Source organism: Glossina fuscipes, unplaced genomic scaffold (assembly GCF_014805625.2).
Source record: "Glossina fuscipes isolate IAEA_lab_2018 unplaced genomic scaffold, Yale_Gfus_2 0, whole genome shotgun sequence".
NCBI classification, from domain to species: domain Eukaryota; kingdom Metazoa; phylum Arthropoda; class Insecta; order Diptera; family Glossinidae; genus Glossina; species Glossina fuscipes.
The window spans coordinates 24,335,269-24,357,603 of NW_023998414.1; the positions used below are offsets into that span (position 1 = coordinate 24,335,269).

At 33.8% G+C, this 22,335-nt stretch overlaps 1 protein-coding gene across 1 annotated transcript in view; it reads right to left on the reverse strand.

Annotated features, from left to right (window-relative positions):
- Nucleotides 1-22,335, reverse strand: part of LOC119632779 (potassium voltage-gated channel protein eag) — a 40,198-nt gene that overhangs the window by 9,565 nt on the left and 8,298 nt on the right. Inside the window, 11 exon segments of the mRNA XM_038025900.1 lie at nucleotides 483-489; nucleotides 2,733-2,799; nucleotides 3,481-3,483; nucleotides 4,900-4,971; nucleotides 5,880-6,003; nucleotides 6,258-6,413; nucleotides 6,511-6,857; nucleotides 9,009-9,105; nucleotides 14,473-14,616; nucleotides 14,704-14,810; nucleotides 18,005-18,136. Coding sequence (XP_037881828.1) covers nucleotides 483-489; nucleotides 2,733-2,799; nucleotides 3,481-3,483; nucleotides 4,900-4,971; nucleotides 5,880-6,003; nucleotides 6,258-6,413; nucleotides 6,511-6,857; nucleotides 9,009-9,105; nucleotides 14,473-14,616; nucleotides 14,704-14,810; nucleotides 18,005-18,136 — 1,256 coding nt within the window.

Sequence of the window (22,335 nt, forward strand, 5' to 3'; positions counted from 1 at the left end):
CTTGAAAAGATTATTTAGCAGGAACACAACGTCTGGACGCGATACGTTCAACGTGATATATCCTTGTAAGCATCAATTGCCGAAGCATATAAAAGTCTATTCGTTGAACGATGAAGTCAGATAAGAAAATAAGCTAAAATGCTATTAGTCGGTGGAGGAAGTATCTTAAACAGCAAGCAGCGCCTACTCCACTGCACATATTAACCTATTCTCATATGAAAAGTTATACCTTGTTGTCATAACAAGCTTCATTTATATTTATTCTTTTTTTTTGGGAGCTTTTGCATGTAAAGGAGTCCAATAAAATTGACCTTAAGAGTTCAATTCGCATTTGGTGAGTTCCCATTTTGAAACGGTCTCCATCCTATCCAAATTTGTCGCATTCGTTTACTACGTCAAAATACCATTTCTCAAGGGTTTTTATGGAAAATTATTAAAGAGACTTTTTCATGCAACAAAATAGATGGTAAAAATTCATCCACCTTATCCCTTTCGAAATTTCAGTAACACTTTCCCTCGAGAGAAACTATGACTGTGCTTGATCAAGATAGTTCCAACAATTGCAACATTTAGCTTGACAAACATAAGACAGATGAAAGGGTGGATGCGAGATGATTGCGACTACTTTCACAGATCATTTATAAATGATCAACTGTATTCGAAAACGGGGTTGCGTTCATTTTCTAATTTCGTCTCGTCAATCGATGAAATTTCAAATTTCAATCGTCACTTTCCGCCTGCAGCAGCAAGTATTCAATACGTTATTTGTCAAAAAAATAAAAGAGATAAATAAAAATATTATTAGCCATAGGACGATTATATTTGGCGGGTTCTTTGTACGAAGCCCCGAGCGTAGTGTTTTTTAATCGTGGAAAAAATTGTATAAGCAGCGGATCGATAAACCGAAGGTTAATTAATAATTGCCAGTGATACGCTTTGAATGACGGTAGAAAGAAGAAAAGCAATTTTTTAAGAAGTTATGGATTCTTGGTTAAACTATTACTTTCGTACATATAGAGCGAGCATCCAACAATCACAATTGGAAGAATCGTTGTCGTTATCCGCTTCACCGCTGTACGGAATAAATTATCAATTTGGTGTAAATCTACCTGCGTCTTATTTTATCGAAGAAGGTCGTGGTCAACAGTTGCAGCCACGACGGAATTACGGAGAGTTCATACTTCCAGCTGAATTGCGGTACGGTGACTCCGATAATTCGCTTTGCTTCGGTCAGAGCACAAATACATCTGAGGATATAAATAGCCAACAAATAAAACAAGTGGAACGATGGCAAGAACCGAGAATGGCTTGCGAAAATCCTGTAAGGGATTTCCCACTGCCAAGTATTTACGACAGTAGTATATTTTCCGGATATTTTGATTATGGCGATAATATATCAGAAGATATAATGGCGGGACACATGAGTACAGAGGATGTTTCCAGGCTAACTTGTGAAAGTTGTTCAGTGGAGTCGCAATGGCCATTTGCAATTGTTTGCGACAGCAATCTTTCGTTTGAGAACTTCAATGATTTCCGCTTAACACCTACAGAGCTGGACGATCTATTCGCTGTTGCTGATGGACGAGCAGCGAATGAATCGAAAGAGCCTGAGTTACGATTGCCTAGCCTTTCCGATAAGAATATTCCTTTTCGCCAGTTCGAGAGTTTTCATTTGTCTCCTTGGCCACTGGAAGGCTTACGTGCAATGGAGAACATAGAACAATCTTCGTCTTCGATCAGTGGTGATTGCACAAAGAAAGATGACAAGAGTGCTTTAGCATTGTTTACGGTGGACTTGGGGTCATCCGGAACTTGCACCATTAACTTGGTTTTGGAGCAAGACCAACAAGAGAAAATTGTTCACGAGAGGTAGTAAGCGTAAGCGTAAACGGAGCTCAAGAATAAGAAAAGCTGACAATTCCGAAGAGCATTTCGAGTTTAAGCAACGCTATTAAGCCAAATCCAGAGTTATTTAATTGCGCAAGCGCGAAACTTTGCCCCGATACCTAATACAAATTTCCAGTCAATCATAGCCGTGCTAGGAAGTTTTTCTTTCAGTTTTGTGTTCACTTTATTATACGGTTCCTAGATATTAATTACATTATATTCTGAATGTCATCAATAGCGCCATCTTGTCCACGAATATATACTTTAGATGGCAAATTTTAAATAGTTTTAGTCAATTGCATCCAATATTTGGTCTTAAGCAAATGCATTTGTAATCAAAAATAAGCGGAAGGTATTTTCATATCCATATCATATCATCAGCGACGAAACGTATGAGTTCTCTGCATATCATACGTCGAAGAGAGGTACAAGGACGAGCCATATTTAGGCCGTGGTGTGCCGCTCGTCTTTTCCATCGATCTGTTCGTAAAAGTTTTGACGTCTTAACAAATGCGAAAACACGAAATTTCGAAGACACGAAAGTCGATAAATAGTGAATGTTATTCCCCGAGACGAGGGAAACATTGTCCCCCGAGATCTGTAAACGAACTACTGTGGAAACGTAAAATATAAGCTTGATAATATAAGTAAGATATGAAAGTAGAGTAAGAGAAATGCATGTAAAAACTACTCAACTATATGCTACTAAGTAAGGACGTGTTGCTGGATCGTTTCCATCCATATCTATGTGAAATTTTAATGGTGGATTGCTAATGGCTTTGTTAATAATACAATATCATTATTATTGAGTTTCTACATTCCTCAGCTTCGATTTGGCAATTCACCCATCCCCGCGCGTATTCCACCAAGAATTTGTGTTAAGTGATTTTGTAATCTTTTCTCTTAATGCTTCTGTGATGTGTTCTATTATTGTATCGCTGTAGAGAGCAGCACTACCTTTCTGTACCTTCTTCAGTATATCATTTATACGTAAGTATTTTAGGCCTTTTATTGCCCTTCCGCCGCGCATGATATCACAATGAGATTTATATTAACCTTTTCCACATTCTACATAATTTTTATCTCTTTCTTCTTATTGGAGCAAACTCGTTGTACACTTTGCGTGAGCGGGATTATAACATTTATAATATGTGTGGCTTTGTTGCCTATAATATCCATCTAGTGTACAGCGCCATTTTGCACTCCTGTGCAGGTATTCCCAGGCATTAGCTAGTGTTGTGCATCCGGCAATAATATGATCTTGTGTTTCTATAATACTTCTGCATTTTCGGCATAAGTCTATTACTACTTCTTATCTCATTTTATGCCTTTGGAAATGTCGTATGAATATTACTTTATCTTGTGTACTAAAATATATCTTTCCGACTCAAAAAGCGGTTCCCGCCTCATTAGTCATTGATATATACTCGATATGTCTATTGTATCTTTTCTCAAATCATTCGCGTAATTTTCTATATATGTTTTTGTGTTCAATTACATAAGATCTTTTGGTGGCTGCTACTACTTAAATTTATTTCATTATTTATATTATGGATGTTATTCATTTCACGAAGTGATGCGGAGATATATAACTTGCTAAGTATCAAGTTTTAGTCTCGCTATTATTGATTTCAGATATTCAAACAGCTAGCAGACGGACAGACGGATAAAACAATATTGTGAAATGAATTAGATTCATGAATACAATGCAATTAATAGAATCGCTAGAAGAGATTTTGAAAAGTAATCATACGCATGGCATATCCCAGTAATGGATGTGCAGTAACAGTAACGCGCTAACCGCGTTGAAAACGAATAGTTCAAGTTTTGATCATTGAATAGAACTCGGCTCAAAAATCATATGCAATTCTCTAATGGCGAAGCCTTTGAAGAATTCAAAAAAAATTTCCGCACTCAACAGAGGTCACCTCTTTGCAATTTTCACAGAGAAAAATCGATTTTTACTCAAGGGGTTAATTCTACTTGAAGTGTAAGGAAATTTAATTAAAAATTAATAGAAATAGTTTTAAAAATTGGATAGATATAAAAACATGAATGATAAGCATAAAACTACAACAGGATAGCAATTATTAGTTCTAGCGGCATAAATATGTATATATAATGCAAGATGTGCGCCTTTCTCTTGAAGTATGTTAAATAAAATCATATAAATAAAAATTTTATTTAACAAAAGATCGGTTTAATACAAAAATGAAAAACAATAAATACAAAATTAAATGAATATTTTAAATATTATAAAAAACAAATTAAACTATAAAGTAAGTGAGCAAGAGAGTCTTCGGACAAACCATATATACCCATCATTTTAAGTAAATGATTGATGTTCGCTCGGAAAGGTTTACTGAGTTAAGGTTTGGTGAGTTAACTTAAATATTTTGCTGACATGGAATAGGTGCTGTTCAAGGCAGTTGTTTGTCAAGGACTTGGCTCATAGTTCACATATCCGAAAATAATTCAAAGATCTCTTTTCGATTGGCTTTCAGTTCCGCTGTGGCACATTAGGTCGTAGAGTTGCTTTAAACTCTTCCATCATTTGTTTTTTCTTTTTTGCATAAATGAAGATGACTTGATATTTTCATCATTAAAACACTTTAATTTAGCGAAGCTTTTCCCGCAATTAATTTGACATCCATATCGCAGCCGAATCAAGGGATGAAATTTATGTAATCTTCGTTTTGTTTTGACGCATTAGTTGAACGGATCTTTTCTACATTTAAATGACTCTGTGGTGGTCTCTAAGAAATAATTGCATTCAATATTATAACGATATCTACAATAAATTGCATCCCATTTATGACGGTAATGCTTTGAAATTTCTTCTTTTTTTTATACCCTACAGCACTTGTGGTGCAAGGGTATATCTAAATTATGCAGTTGTGTACAGAACTCAGACGGATGTGAGGTATAGCCACCTTTTATCATAGTGTTTTAGAATCTCCATATGAATTGATATAAGCTTGTCTGTCCATATGTCCATCAGTGGTGTTCAACGTACAGAGTGCAATTTTTGAAATAATTTGATAAAATTTGATACATCGACGTATTTTGAATCGAAGACGAACGCTGTTCAAAAAAACATAAATTCGGACCATTTTTACGATTATTTCGACTCTTTTTGAGAAAGTTGCTAAATGAAACAAAAAAATTTGCAATTTTCAAAAATTTTTCACGAAAATCATTAATTAATGCTATTTCGACATATTAAATTGATGGGGAATATTTAGATTGGCAGGGGTCCATACTTTAACATTTCCTCTATGCAGGCATTTTTGCCTCTAATCTAATTGTTTCATAATAGTGGTATGATACAAAAATCAACTGCACTAAACTTGGACCGGGGCAGTTAATTTTTTGTACCCCTTTCGCTCTCATCAAAACTAAGCCTTTGTATCGTGAAAAAGTCTCATTGTGAGTTTTTCATTACGTAATAGATGAATAATAATTTGAGAACGAACCACTTTTTGACTCTTTCTCTTGAAGAGCTACTATATGAATAACGAACAAAAATGGCGTATGATAGTTAAATGTGGGCTACGGCCCACTATTATCTTCTTATTTGCTTCTTTTTTTTTTTTTTGCTCTATTACGCTTATCATGTGCGTCAGCAGCTCTTTAAATGATGTTTTTGAGAAATCCGACAATCAACAATAGACGAATGGATAAACGGACAGACATGGCTAAATCGTATCACAGTCCTAAGCCAATTGAAAATTTGAACTCAATTTATTTATGATAAGTAGAAGAGAGAAAAGATGATGAAAGCATAAAATCATTGAAATAAATCAAGAAAACTATATATATAAATATAAACTAAATAAATAAATAATATTCTAAAATAATGTAAAATATAGACAAACATATATACACGCACACACGTTTACATTATGTTTATGTGTTGTTATCAAAACTACCATAAGCCAAATATAGCAAAATGATATTTAACACATTTTATTTTTGCTTAGCTTTTCAACTTAAGCTCATAAATAAGTGACGTGGCAACGGAACGTGTCAAAACACAGCACCTGCAATAATCATCATGCAGATGGTGAACACCTTCTCGTTGTCCGTCTCAGCAGCCACATTGCCAAAGCCCACCTAGAAGAAGAACAAATACATACGTATATATATAAATAAATATACATATATATATATATATATATATATATATATATATATACATGTATATATATATATTCATTTATTTATTTATGTTTTGGTTTCTCAAGAAGGAAATAAAATAGAAATTTTTTTCCTTTTCTTTTTTTAAATTATATTAAAAGAAAAGAAAACCATATCAGGGAATAAAAAAACAAAAACAAAAACAAAGTTTCTCTCCTCCACACACTTACCGAAGTCATACAGGTCATGGTAAAATATAATGCTGTTACATACATACTCTTACGTGATGGACCATTTATCAATTCAGCGCTGGAATCATTGTTATAAACATAAGTATACGGCGATTGGGTGACATTGGCCAATTTCCAAAGCCAACTGTATTGTATCTGCGAAGAAGGAGAAAGATATAAAATTAAAAAAAAAAAAATAAATAAAAAATAAAAAGAAGCGAAAACATATAAAAAAGGAGAAGAGTGTATTTACTCCATTATCCGCATCAGTGCGACCAATTGAATACCAAATGCATGCCAGCCAGTGAGCGACGAGCATATAAAAGCACAATAATAATATCAACATGGCGGCACCATACTCCAAATAGCGATCCAATTTACGTACAACACGACCTAAACGTAATAAGCGAACAACCTTTAAAGCGCTAAACAGCGAGCCGATGCCATCCTCATCGCGATCGAAGGCATTAAATACATCATATGGCAGGCAACTGAGCAAATCAATAATAAACCACGATTTCAAATAATTCATACGTATCACCTTGGGATCGCTAACCACTTCGCCTCCCGGTCCCACAAATGTGGTATGAAAATTTAAAACTAAATAAGAGAAAAATAAGATGATGATGGAACAATCAAATTAATGTCAAAAGGATGAGGGGGGGGGGGGGGGCGCCGGATGAAGAAGACGAATAAGAAGAAGTAGAGGAAGAAGAATAAGAAAAAGAGACAAAAGAGAAAAGAAAAGAAGGTAAGAATATATTCACATTTTCATAATATTATATTTCGCTGTTTGTCGTCTGCCGTTGCAAAAATGATTTATGAATATTACGTTTGCCGCCTTAAAGATGTCTTAAGGATTTTCAAAGCGTTTTATTAAGGGCTTCTCGAGTAGAGAGAAATATGAGAGTTATTCTAAAGCACTCTTCTATGAATTTTTTCCCTTTCACTTAAGTACTTTTAAAAAATTTATTTACTCTCTTACACAGGGACACAATTATAAAATGTTGTCTGTTTGATGGCAAATAAATTGCTTAAGAGATTATGTAGCCGCGTCAACACAAAAATATGAAGTGAATCTCAAAATTATTATATTTTCTATTCAGAAGGAGAAAGAGATAATGCGTAGCAACTAAAAGAATATTATATTAAATTTTATATTTCCTCTTTCTTTTTCTTAATCGCATGATGCGAATAAATACCATATTTTATTATTAAGGCGACAAGAATAACTTTGACTACATTATTATGAAAGCATGTTAAGGGGAAACGCTAATGTATATAGTAAAAGTTGTCTAATTCATATTCGGGCCTGTTCTGTACTTCAATATTCGTTTAAAAAAAAAACAATACTTTCTTTCACTTCACACGCTCGTCCATAAAATAAATTTTATATAGGCTTGAAAATTTCAGCCTTCTATCTTTCGTAATTCGTTGGTAATGAGCAAAAATCACAACATATTTGCTTAGAGAAATAGAGATGTTTTCGTCTTACGCTTAACTGTGATCGCGTATCGGTTAGTGGCCACTTCCAATACCAACTTGTGCATAGGAACTTTCAATATTCTTATCAAATTTGAAATCGATATCTTAGCTCTTGCGAGAAAGACGATTATGAACACAGATACACAGACGGACAGACATGAATAGATCCCTTCAGAATTTCATGCTGATCGGGAGTATATACAACTTATAACGTCTCCGAAGTTTACTTTTGGCTATTGCAGATAGTTTGGCAATAGTATAAAGTATACCCCGATCGCTCGGTAATGGTTGTAAAAAATAACAAATATTGTGAAATGAAGTCGCTATCATTCTACTCGTCGAAATACGTCATGAAGTACGTATGCGTATTTAAAGGTGTCAGTGTCAGTGTTTTTTTATTTGATAAAAAAAAAAATGTATTTTTCAAAATTAATCAAGCATAATATAAGAAACTAATGGAACCGATTAAAAACGGTTTAAAACCGACATATTATCAAGTCATTATGGAAATGTTTTCTTTCATCAAATTGTTCTCTCATCTTAAGTCACTTAAGTCACAAAGTGCTAGTGATGAAAATTTGTAAACTGAAAAAATGTTATAACTGAAAAAAGTTATACCCCGTAAATAAGATACATATTTCAATGACTTTGACCTCATTGGGTTTTAATTTTGAGAACGACGGACGGTTTGAGTGAGCCGTTTGTCGTTTCATCAGAAAATCATTACAATTTCAATATATTGAATGACTTTGCTTGTAAAACTCTCAACAAGCTTTCATGCAAACAGCTTAGCCAATATAAAAACTCATTATTTCTGATGATGTCGATTAAGTAGAGATTTTATTAATGCTAAAATTTTCCAATACTTTTCGTTGACATCACACATTTATTGCGAATTTCAATTTTGAAATATTTCGTTCAATTTGTCAATTTGTCCGGGACATGCACAATCGCCGATGCATTATCGCAGATATGTTTCTAATGCAACAGTTCTATTCTATTTAGCAAAGCTATTGCTGTTTGTGTGATATGCATGTGAGGGCATTGGAACTCAAAACTCTTTAGAAACGAGAGTGTTCGGAAAACATTTGAAACTTTTATGTCTTATCATTTGCTTATTAATTGATCAGCGATCTTATCAATTTTAAAAATAGGCACAACAAAAATGCACAACTACACATAAGATATTTTCGGGAATTTGTTAAGTTTTTATGAGATGTAAACAATATATTTGGACATAGAGAGATTATTAATTTGAATACTTACCGATATCAATAAAGAATATAACATCTACAATTGAGTCTACAACAAGTAAGGAAACATCTTCAGAGGTTTTATTTTTAAAAGCTACATTATATGGCACCTGAACGAAGAAGAAGAAAAAACAAGAAAAAGAAGAAAACAGACAAAACAAACTTTTCAAAGAAACGAATAAATATTTGTAGTCGCCTTAAAATGGAATCTCGCGTTGTCGACTATATATATAATTATTACTACAATTATTTTAATACTTATATATAGCTATACTTATATATAGGATATGACAGCGTGATCAATATGATACGCTTTGGATCTGAAAGCTTTCTATTTTATAAATTTAAAATAACTAAACGTACAAAGTTATATAATTTGAGCGCACATATCGTCATTATATCTTATCGGCATATATCGATGCTCTTTGCCTATTTTATAATTACAATTTCCATGTCTGTATAATTGCTCATTAAGGAAGTTGAGAGTAAATGCAGACGACGTCTAATCAAGCACAATTAAGTTGGAAGACAACAATCAAAAAAATGAACAGGGCGTAGCAACAAAAAAAACAACAAATAGAAGAAAAATAGAGTAATTAATTGTAAGCAGTGGGTTATAAGAAGAAAATATCGCATTAACTAGCATTTAAATCGCTGCAAATGTCCCCTATGGCATATCAATCGAGCAAAGAACTTGTCAATATATCCCCTCTCTCTCTCTCTTCCTCTTTATCAAGTAACATAAAGATTTGGATTCGGGGGATTTCTTAAGTGTACAACAGTAGTCAAAACAATGGCCAAAATGTGCGGAGATTGGGTCAGTACTCGAGGTCCTTTGCCTTAGTAATCGTGGTTCAAAGCATCTTAAAAATTCAAGCGATAGGCTCTCTTTCTCTCTCTTTCTTTCTTTCTTCTTTCTTTCTTTCTTTCTTTCTCTCTTCCTCTTTTGTTTCATTTTCTCCCTCTCGCCCACTCTCTTACTGTCTTTCTTTCTTTCGACCTGTCTCTGGTACTCTCGGCCACTAAATAGAACTTTCTCGACTGGCCGTTCTTTTAGCGCACGCCTAAATTACCTGATTTCTGCCAATGTCGAATCCTATCTTCTTAACGCGTATAATATTTTAAACTCTGTAGTGATGCTTTACCTGCTTTAGCTCCTTCGCCAGCTTGTAGTTTCATTTTTTCTAAATATAGTTCTTTCTAGCGTTGGGCTCTCTACGTGTAAATAATCTAGAAATTATATTGACACCAGACTCTCTCCTCTCTCTCTCCCTCTCTATCTCTCTTCATTAATGTTTTTAGTTTTCCCTTATGTAGGCTTACATTATTTTAAGATTTTATCGTTAAATATTCAGAAGCTACTCCTTGATACACTCTCCTTCTCTAAATCAATCATTTCTAATTAGGTTCTTCTCTTTGTATGGGCCTAAAATATTAACTAAAAGTAGTCAATATCGAACCTTTCTATTTCTTTGTACGCTTTACTGAGTTTAGCAAGAAATCTCGAATCTCATCCAATTTCTTGATTATCTTAGACAAAGAAAGTGATAGCGCTGATAGAGAAAAAATTTGTATTCCATAAAACGTGGCAAAGTCTATAAAAATAGAACATAAGGTGGTTACGGAGACCGAGAGAGAGAGAGAGAGATATGTCAGCTAGCGTTCTGTTTCTGGTACGTATTTAATTTTATGTATTTGCGCTGTAGGGTCAACCAACTCCTGCAATAGCTTTAATATTATTTATCATGGCATGGCCAGCGTAAGACGACATTAATTTTTTACTCATGTCATTTCTATTCGCACTTTATTTTTCAGGCTTCATTATAAACAAGTGCTATTTAAGAAAAAATGTGAATTTTTCACTTGAACATTTTGGGTACTCTGAAATCGTGAGATTATTCCTTTCAAACGCTGCCAGGTTCATGTCAAAGAGCAAAGAGCATTTGCATTAAATTTTATTTGCAGCGAGAAAGAATTCTGACGCGGAAACGTTGAGAATGTGACAGAAAGCCTTTGGCGGTCAGACTATGTCGCGAATATATGTTTACAAGTTCCGCTAAAATCTTAAAGGACGGGAACTAGTTCAACACCGAACTGTGCTCCCGACGACCATTGACGCTGGATGAAAGCTTTGTCAATGCTATCTAAGAGTTATTGTTATCGCGAGAGATCTCGCTAATGCTGTGAGCATTTCATGTGAATCAAGCCGCATTATTTGAAAGGATGCTTTGTCCTGCTCAAAGGCCACGAATCTCGATTGGTTCCAAAACCAATTAGCTTTCGCGTTAGTTCTTTGAGAATTCGGCAATAACTCGATTAATACCGCTTCACAACCATTATATTCCCACAAATTAGTTCCATGCGACTTCTGGCTGTTCTGGCCGGCTTAAGAAAATGCTCCGAGAACATTGTCGATTCCTTCCAGCTTATAAAACACAAAATATTTTTAACAAATATTGATGCGTCATGGAAAGCTCTTCAAACCCTATACGTGCTTCTTCCACTTTTTGTGATATGACGATGATTTGTATTGCACCTAGTTTTAGCAAACTGGAAGAGACAACTGACGTTTTCAAGACGCTCTTTGATCTAATAACTATTGAAAATTCATTTCGAAGGTTTTTGTCCTCATTGTTGTCCTCATTGTTCGTGACTGCTAGACATGTGCATTTTTAGATCACACAAGCAACTCGTGTGAAATATTTGTTCGATTAGGACAAGACAGCGTGCACAAGGACGACAAACAAGAATTTGCTGGGTGTTGGACACATCATCATCATCAATCAGCATTTTGACCGTTCGTTCTACGTCCAGCTACTGGAAGCTAACGCAATAGTTTGAGATAAGCGGTGTAAGTGCTATGGGTATTAGCTGAGCTGAAGTATTTATTGCATCGCTTTAGATACTTAGTCTCTTGAGTGCATCTTTCGCGACTTGCAACATATTTTCTGTGCAATGAACGTGCCTTGCTATTCTCTTTTCATATCACCATAAGAGGTCACCTGTCCTGTGCGCTAGACAATAATACTGCGCTATTCAGTTTTCCTCTTTTAAGTTGGTCCATTACTTGCAGTAACATGGTGATGGTGGGTTCAGAAAGATGCGCAGAAAGATGCAGAAAGAAAGTGATCGCAGCTTGGAAACTATTCGCCCAAGCAAAGGTGTCCGCCGCTTGTAAAGCGGCACGGTTTCAATACGGTTCAACGCGGTACACAATTCGCGAATATTATGATACGGTTTCCATACCGCAGGATACATACTTTTTTGATTTATATTATATCTAAGTTTGATGATAATTTAATTTGTATAAGAAAATTTCATAAAGCATGGATTCGATACACCGTGTTAAGCAAGGAACGTCTGTACACACTATAGCTGCGACCGTTCATCAGTCCAATTTATAATAAGGCCTAAGTGTTGAAGTATATTGAAGTATTTAACTCAGCTATGGTGACCTAATAGTCGCGTTTTTGTTACCAGTTTACTATACGGTAGCCGACGATGCGATCTTGATTAGCGGTTGTCAATGCAGCGTTTATTTCGTAGGTCGGTACTGAATATTCTTATATAGATAGAGAGAAGTAAATGACACAAGATGTTGTCAGTAAATCAAAAAATGTTTCTCGCACCGGTGGTCGCTAGTAAAGCCTCGGAAGACAAATGGGATAGTAAAGATGGAGAAGAGAAGGGAATAATCATTGCACCACTGGTGATGAACGTAGATCAAGTGTAATTTGACGTATGCGAAGTCCCGAACAAGTTGAGATAGGCCCTTCTTCTATTATAGTAATTGATTCAGAACTATATTCCGAATTTGAATAAAAGCAAAAATTGCAAATTCTCAATTTTAATGAGACTTAGACTTAGACTTACTTGTTTCAACCCGAGAGCGAAAAAATTGTTCACTTTAATGTTTCTTAACTGAAATCAATGCAAATAATATTTTGGCAAATATAGGTTGGAATAGTAATATATTGTATTCAATTCTAACTTGTATTATATGAAATATAAATTTATTGTCCCAAGTTTAACGCGTCACTTCCCGTATAAGGTCGATCGGGAAAAGCAATTTTTACTATTTTATGAGCGAAATTTCGCAAGAAGGCACGATCTAAAGGTGAGATGAGCACAAGAGGTTGCTTAGATAATGCAAATGTGACTTATATATGCTATATCGATGCAAAGTTTTTTCATATACACTACTCAAGGCCATATAGAAATGTATGGTAAAAATTTCCGCAATGAATTTACGAATAATTTCGCAACAGATAAAAACGTGTTGTCATATTTATATAATTGCTTGATATCGTAACGGACTTTAACGTTAATTGTAATTAAATCATTCTTCTTCTTTTCAATTTACCTATACATGCATATATAAGTATATATATATATACATATTACTTTTGTATTATTTCATTTGAATCAATTAATGAAATGAATGAATAAAATAATATTTATAAACAAAAAAAGAAAAGAAAAAAAAAAAAAAAAAACAAAACAAAACAAAAGAAAGAAGAAGAAGAAAAAAAAAAAACAAAACATGAAATAAATCAAATTAATTATGCAATACCTTCTGCTTAGTGCACTACGATAGTAAAAGCATCCATCTTTAGAATCGTATTCACACAAATAACCACTTACAAACAAGCAAACACATACAAATGTATATATATAAGAATACGTATATAAAGTTAAAACGCCTCATTTATAAAATACATAATAAGATAATAAAGTGCTTAAGTTGTTCATGTAACTCAAAGTACATGTAATTAGAAAACATATGTTTGTGTTGGATATATGCATATATAAAATTGTGATTGTATGTATGTTTGCTTCACTTTTTTTTTGTTTTTCCTTTTTTAAATTAAGGAAAACTTGAACATGTCTTAAGTGTATGTTTGTGCCCAAGAGTGTAAAGAATTGTAATAGTCTGCGCATAGAGGGCAAGGAGGTGTTGGCGAAAGAGAGATGAAAAGAAAAAAATTATTGCATGAATGAGTGTAAGAAAGGAGAAGAGATATATGGATGATAGTTGAGATATAGATAAAAATCGTCTCCTCGCCCAGCGTGTAAATGATGCGCTCACACACACACACACACACACACACACACACACACACACACAAACAGACTTCTTTTAAGATTTTGTAAACATTTGTCTACGCTTACAAACATCTTATTGTATATGTTTACGTCATGTATGTGTTTGTTGATATGAATGTAAGTAGATGTTTATATGGTTTATACGGTTATGTAAATTTATAAGTATCAGATTGCTTGACTTGTAAGTGGCATTTATAGCAGAGCACATTTTAAGCTTTTTAAGTATTTTATTTAATAGCTATTGTTCTAGCAAAAGGTAAATAAATATATATATATATATATATATAAAGGAAACCTATACAATTTAAACACTAATCATATTATTATAAAAGAAAGCGGAAGTGCGACACAGATGAAAGTTAAATTCTTACCATAATAGCTGTATAAAATGTTAAACACAATATCACCCAATCCCAAATTGCTTTAAATGCACAATAATGCAATAATATATGTGGCGGAGTTTTTGGTGCTTCCTGACGATACTGTGGCATAATATCGGCACTTAGAGACATCATCTGCATTGAAAAAGAAAAAAAATTAAAAAAAAAAATAAAATAAAAAAAATTAAAACATCATTCTATGCATTTTTCTTTGCTACTTACATGGGCCAGATTAGATTGTTTCGTTGGATCCTTTAGTGTTGGCAGATGTGCGCTGAATTGACGGCTTCTCGTTACCGAACGTGCCAATTTTGCAAATTTTGATAGACCTAAAACTGGAAAGTTGAAAAATCACATACATCAAATTATCACACTAAACACACCCATACACACATATTAAATATATATATATACAAGTATTTATATACAACGCAAGTACGAAACATTAGAGAGGCGGGATAACCGATAAACACAGATATAGAGAATAAATAGACATTTATATATCACACTTTGTACGCTAATTGAATTTTATAAACATATACATATATGCTTGAAAGTATACTGCATAAGGCTACAAAGTCTTGGCACAACTACTTGCTCTACGTTTGCATTTATTTATGCCAGTTCGACGGAAAAAATTCCTATATGATTTGGTCGCCATTTACATGAACATGAATATTTCACGTGCTCACGTGTTGTGCAGTCATGACGTAGGACCATGGAAATGTCTTTATAGAAAAAAATTTCCGACTTATTAAAATCCGATATGAAGAAATTTATAAAAAAAAAAAAAAAAAAAAAAAAAAAAAAAACATTCATCGAGGAAGCTTTCCCACGGCATGGAGCTTATAAGATTTTCCAAATATTCGTAATAGATAGCAAAATGGATAGATTCCTGCATGCAATGCATATATCAGGTATTCAGATATGTCCTCATCAGTTCGCTCCTCGCAACCGATGAAGCTACATTGCCTGCTAGATATTCTCAAACTGTGACTTCTGTATGTGAAACTAGTGACTTAAGCTTTAAGCTTTAGGTAACAGTATATGTTATTCCATTGAAGTGTTATACAACATAATTTTTTGAAGCTTTGAGTAACGCCATTTGTCTACAAGCTAATGTAGGTCAAGTGCAGGCAATGCATCACTGAGGCGTGCGAATAAACTGAACAATGTGGCGAAACAATCTAAAGGTTAAGATATTACGAATTTCCAGCATTATGACTACCGTTCTCGTACAGCAGATGCCGGCCAGCTACAGTGCGCTGAAATCTTGCTTCCTGCTTGCCAATAATACGCGTTCCAATTGATGATGTACTATTCGTTCAAACACGGCCGGGCACTTATGTAAATTACTCCAAAAGATCATATGCCATTTCGGTATAGAAATCAAAATGATGATAAAACCCTACGCCTGGCTGAAGAGGTTAAGGCAATAACTGTGCCGAAAATTATCGTTAAGGATTCTCATTCGCAGACAGTGTTTGGCGGTTTCGCCCAAGAATCTTCGTTACACATATTGCAATAAAAAGTTAAAGCCCCAAGCTCTCAGTTCTCCGACGAATACCTTATACGAGATTCTTAACTTCCGTTAAGAACAAAGGCAACCACAAAAAAAGGACCAAAAAATATTCTGTAGACTTGGAAAAGTCTAGAGGTCTGCATGATCGTTCGCTCATTCATCTCAATCAATGTATGAATGTAGCCAGTCATATAAACAGCAATGATGCTGAGCCTTCAATTGGGTCGTCAACTGCAAGAAACGTCATAACAATAAGTAAAGAACACAAGGGAAAAAACATATCCATCGTAATTTTTTCAATGACTGTGAAGTGTACATGAGAAAGATGATGAAAGCTTTGACGTTACAAAATTATTATTAATTGAACGTGTCAGGAATATTTTATATGAATATTTGCATATAGAACAGCTTTGTGCGATGGCGACGGCGATGGCGATGGCGATGCCGCTCGCGTTAACAATCGAACAGAAGCAACATGAGTTTACTAATTTGAGGCGTCTCTTAAAGCTTTTAAAGTAAGTGAAAATAATTTTTTATACTATTTCGTGACGAGGTCCAGTAAGCATCAATCCATCAACGTACACATGAACTCATTGTATAAACGATGCGGCAACAATTGCCGCGAATATCCTTACACTACGATTTTATGATGAACGTAGTGCAGTTGGAGAGAACATAAAACTGGTTCCAGCATTATTGGACCGTTTCAATCGGGAGTCATAAAGCATTTCCATTCCAAAATTGAAAGAACTGGAATATGTATTATAACGCCATTAACATGTATTCGTACGATCCAACCCCGAGTAACTGCTAGTTTGCTGTCATGAATAAACAGACGGTTTAGTAGAGAAGAGAATGGCGTCGAATGAGACGAAGCAAAGAGTGCAACATTTTAGCGACAAAATTTTTAACATAGCGTTTAGCGTTTAGCGTTTCTTCAAGCACACGCCCCGATAATAGTTGTTAATTTCTTAAGTAGAACACGTAACTTATTCAGAAGAGGTTTCGCCCAACAAGTTCTTTAATAGATCGAATTATTTGAAAAGTATTGAGATAGATAAGATCGGTAAAATCGTTCGAAACGCTTCGGCGAAGATAAAGTTTTGTTAGATCCGGGCTCCCGGCTCGCCTCATTGTATGTAGTTAAAGTGAGCTTTTGCTAATAATACACTAGACGTGTTTGAATTGAATATAATTACAAGCAATAGCTTCGAAGATGGAATGTTGAAGGAACTCGTCATTTGCATAATCATCACAATACCACACCCCGGCAGTTTATCGAAATAAAAAGCGAAAGGATGAGATAATATTCGCATATTTGCGGCAAGAAGTTGTAAAGGTCTTTGATCAAAAAAAAAAAAAAAAGGAAAAACCCAACTAGTTAACCGCTCTGTTAATTGCTTCAGCTACTGAGCATTTGATAGGAAGGTTTAAGTCACCGCATGCGAGGAGCGAAAGGATTATTTCATGACAATCTTTCGACAATGCGTCACTTTTAGGGATTAAGCAGCACCACAAACTGTTGGCCTTACGATAGTTGGTTTGGTATCAATATAGATAGTTCAGGAAAGTTCAGCGAGGGGCGTTCTGAATGAAGAGATTTGTTTACGTTTAAAAATTGTTTTATGCAATTATCTTGGTCGCGTTATCATCTGCTCTTATCGGCCATAAATGTTAATGTTAATCGTAGCGTGAAAATTGCAAAGAAAGCAGGCAGACGGTCGATTCTTTTCGTTTAAAATGCTTTCACAATTTAGTCCAATGAAAATAAATTCAACGATATCCTGAAAGCATATTTATAAACGATGGCAATAATATAACATTAATTACGATACAAATCGATCTATAGCATGCGTCACTAAAATATTGATAACAATCCATGCAAGCCATATATATATATATATATATATATATATATATATATATATAGAAATCTATTAGTTAAGAGAATAGATAGGGAGAAATTTTTAAATAGATTTTTCTAAACTAAAGAATACTTACCACCCTTGGTATCCTCGCTGTCGATTGGTTGCTTTAAGGCGGTAATGTCGCGAAATGTGAGCAAAAATAATACAACCAAATCCCGTTCGTTGCGTATGGGTGCCACTTGCAAAAGAAGCCATAGTGGAGTTTCTGAGAATAAAATGTACAACAATAACAATAACAACAATAAACAAAATTAATATCATTTGTCCTTAGCTATCGAAAAATGTAATCAAAAAAGAAGATAAAAAACGATAACAAAAACTTGATTAGAAAAAAACTTCTGGTGTCCTTTTAATCCTTCGCTTATGTTTCAACCTTTTTTTTTTTTCTCTTTTTTCAATTTTTTTCCGGCTCAAAATTGTCAAAACCGCCTCAAAAATGAACACCAGGCAAAAAACAAAGCAAAAAAAAAAGAGGGAAAAATTTGCAACAATATTGTTTTTTTTGTGATTGTTGTTGTTGTTTTTTCAAGAAGTATTCGAACGTAGTGGAAAAAATATATGTTAACATAACTGAATTATGACACATAAGTGTATACGGATGCGGGAATGTGTTTAGGTATGAGCACCACTCGCTGGGTGAGGGTGAGAGAGAAGTGAATGAGTAGGTAGTTGTAGTCTATTGGGGGAGTGGGAAGACAAGTTAGAGCAAAACAACACATGTTGTTTACACGCTCATAGGCATACACACACACACACACACACATACACACACACACACAGTTGCAGGGCAACGAAGAACAAACGAAAGCAGAAAATATAAAAAAAAAAAAAAAAAAAAAGATATCTTTCAGCAAATAACAAATGAATTCCGTTAAGCGGAAGTTGCAACACACAAGCACTTGCTCTATTACCGAGCGTTCCAACACACCAATTATCAACATAGCCGCACACATAATAGGCAATAAGACGTATAAAGGGGAAATTGTGGTACGATTTTTGTATTTCGATAGAGCGAAGATAAATGGCAGCCAGCGCGAAAAAGATGGTGACATTGATTTGAACGATATTTCCTACGGACTGTGTATGCATAAAATACATACGCTAATAATAGAAAAATTTCGCGCTTGCAAGAGCAGAATTTTTGTATTTAGACGATCTGTATATATATATATAAAAATCGACCATATTTGGCTACCAATTAAACAGTTCCTGAAAACTTGTTGATTTGTTTAGCAATCATATATTACATCATCTGCTGCTAGTATAAATCATTGAGTTGTGGTGGCAAAATTAATTGAGCATTTTATTTGCTTACAGAACTTACGGGCAATGTTTTTTTTTATTTTTTTATTTTTATATATATATATTTTTTTGTTTTTTTTCATCTTATTTGTACTTATTGCAATCCCTAGGCCAGTTTTCATTTATAACAGACGTAGGTGTAAGTAGAATGCACATAAAATGAATTCATTTAAAGTTATTGCATAATAGATTTTTCTTGGCAATGTTTCAAAATTTAGATCATCTCAACCACATACAATTACTATGTGGTCTATGAACTCATCAAAAAGTTGCTACAACCGTGGTTTATTTAATGGGGAAGTAGTTTACCATAAATAAATCTGATCTACTAAGAAGATAAAAACTTACTATATACTATATATATACATATATATATATATATACATACAAAAATATATGTATATAAAAAAAACTTTTATTACAAACTATATAAGTAAGTTTCTTAAAACTTCCTTTGTTATTAGTTAGTGTTAATCTGATGCTATATATTGATGATGTATATACGAAAGCCTAAAACATTATTCAGGTATTAAAATTAAAATGTTGCTTAAAATTTAATTTTAAAGAGTGTTTTTTTCATTTTTTTTTTTTTTTTTTTTTTTTTTTTTTTTTTTCTTTTATTTTTTATTCAGTTCATTATATGAAAATTGTATTATGAGAAGCATGTCTAGAAGTGAAAAAAATTCATTTCATTCTTCTGAAGGGATCCACAAGAGATATTTACGAATCAAATTCTCCACGTATGACGGGTTGTGTGCATTTGTTTAACGTTAAAAAAAAAATGAAACTATTGTTGAACTCGGATATCATATAGATTTTCGTCCCAAGTCCCCTTGAATCATACTATCTTCGCTTGCTTATTAGGAAGGAAGTGCAAGCTGATAGAAGAAAAGCTCATCATTGTAAAATGTGCTTAAGTTTCAAAAGCTTTTTGATTCATTTGTATTATTTTCCCGGATATTGCTTCGAACAGGCAAAAAGGCTTCACCTCAATGGAACAAAATGTTTGCGAAAACGGGAATAAATTCAAGGGAATTTTTGATTGATTTTACACGAATACGGCATTAATTTATGTAAGACGTAGCCCTTCTCTTTGCTTTACAAGTTCACTTTATTTGCTTTAAACTTGCCTGAAAAACTTCCATAAGTTATTAATAAAATTTATATAATTTTTTTATTTATTTCAATTTATAATATAAGAAGAAGAAGAACAAAAACAAGAAGAAGAATAACATTTTTTGAAACTTTTCATCATTTTCTAAAAATCATTTTTATATTACAAGAAAATAAAGAATAATTCATTAGTCATTCATTATTATAAGCAAGTGTTACGTAAAATTCATTCAATATAATACATCACTCATCACGCGGAAAGTATACAAAGTTTCGATTGACGCATGCCCATCTGTCTGTCCATATTGTGTATTTTTATGTTTAACATACGGTTTGCAATCTTTAAGATATTTTGATGAAATTTCATACACCGACGTAGTTTTCTCAGCGACGATTCTTATTGGAAACTGAATGGTACCAGAACGCTTTTACGACCACTTCGTCCCTTTTTTTTTGCAACAAATAATAAAAACTCATTATATCATCATATATAGTGGTCTTATCGCCAACAGGCCTAATCCATTTTACCGTTAAGTCAAAGAAAAGAAATGATTAATGAAGATGTTGTTGTTATTAAGTAGTCAAGTAATGCTGAGAAATGATTTTGTATACGTATCAGGCGGTGTTATTCCTTTGCCCACTTTTATGTTATTTGGCTGTTGCGGAACATTGAGATTGGCGGAGAACGGTAAGGCTCTGCGGGACGCCTTAAATCCTCTTATGTATAAGTAAAATTTATTATATATTTGTCAGCAATGTAAATTAAAATTGTTACATTGTGTGTTTGCACAGAGACATCTTTCATACACATCTCGGGGAAAATTGGTGTGAGTGACTTCTTGTTGTGCTGCATTGTTGTACAAAAAGCCATGGTTGAAATACTCCTAACATTTGTTAATGTAATTGGATGCGTAGACGGAATCCATAGAAACCGAAAACGCAAAAATAGGCTGAACGGAATGGTGATGAGTTAATCTATATACATATATATTTTTATACATATATAGTATTCGTAAGGTTTGCGACAGCATGAAAATTGTGGCAACAAACTTTTGATTGCCCGGATCAAGGCAAACTTAATTTAACCACGGTATCGATTTAAAAGTCAGTCCGCTCTAAGATGTTTTATCCGAATTAAAAACTGTGAGAATTAGTTCTGTAGTACATAAAGTACGACGAAAAAGTGGACAGATCCGAAACATTATCAAAACAATGTTTCATGCGTCCTTGGGTCAAAACACGTCACTGTAACAAATATCATCAAAATATCTCAAAAATTGCTATCTGGAGCTTGAACACATTTGTGTATGGACAGACATTAGACGGATACACGGACAGACAGCCTTAGATCAATTCAGATTATGATTCTGAATCGTTAGGTATAATAAAAGGGTTGGGTGCATTTTAAGTCCTTCTGCGTATTACACACGACCGCACTAACTTAATGCATCCTGTACTATAAACGATGTAGGGTATAATTAGGTTTGCTTGGCATTATGCATTAAAGTAATATGTTGTTCTCTAAATATACATATTAAAATTCGAAGTTGACCGAAGATTTTATTTTTTTTCATTTCATTTTATTAAAAATTTTATATAATTTTGTTATTGTTGTAAACAAGCAAACGTTAAATTTGTCCCTTATTTTCTCATTATTTTTTCGAGATAAATTTCGACTAACGAAACCGATACATAACTCGCAAGCTTCTTTCAGCTTTCTTTGAGATATCTTCACTTTCTTCAGAGGTATTTAGTGGGTCAGCAACAGATAATTTGTCGCATCGTCTCATGCTTGAAATATTCTTGATTGACTTTACGAGCTTTACAGGTAAATGCAATATACAATATTTTACGGGCTGAAAATTGTACAAAAACAAAAAAAAATAAAAAATAAAAAAAGTAGAAGACGAAGAAGACGAAGAAGAAGAAAAGTAATGATAATTTGTAAGACACAAATTTTCAAAATAAATAGGCGAGACTGTTGGTTAA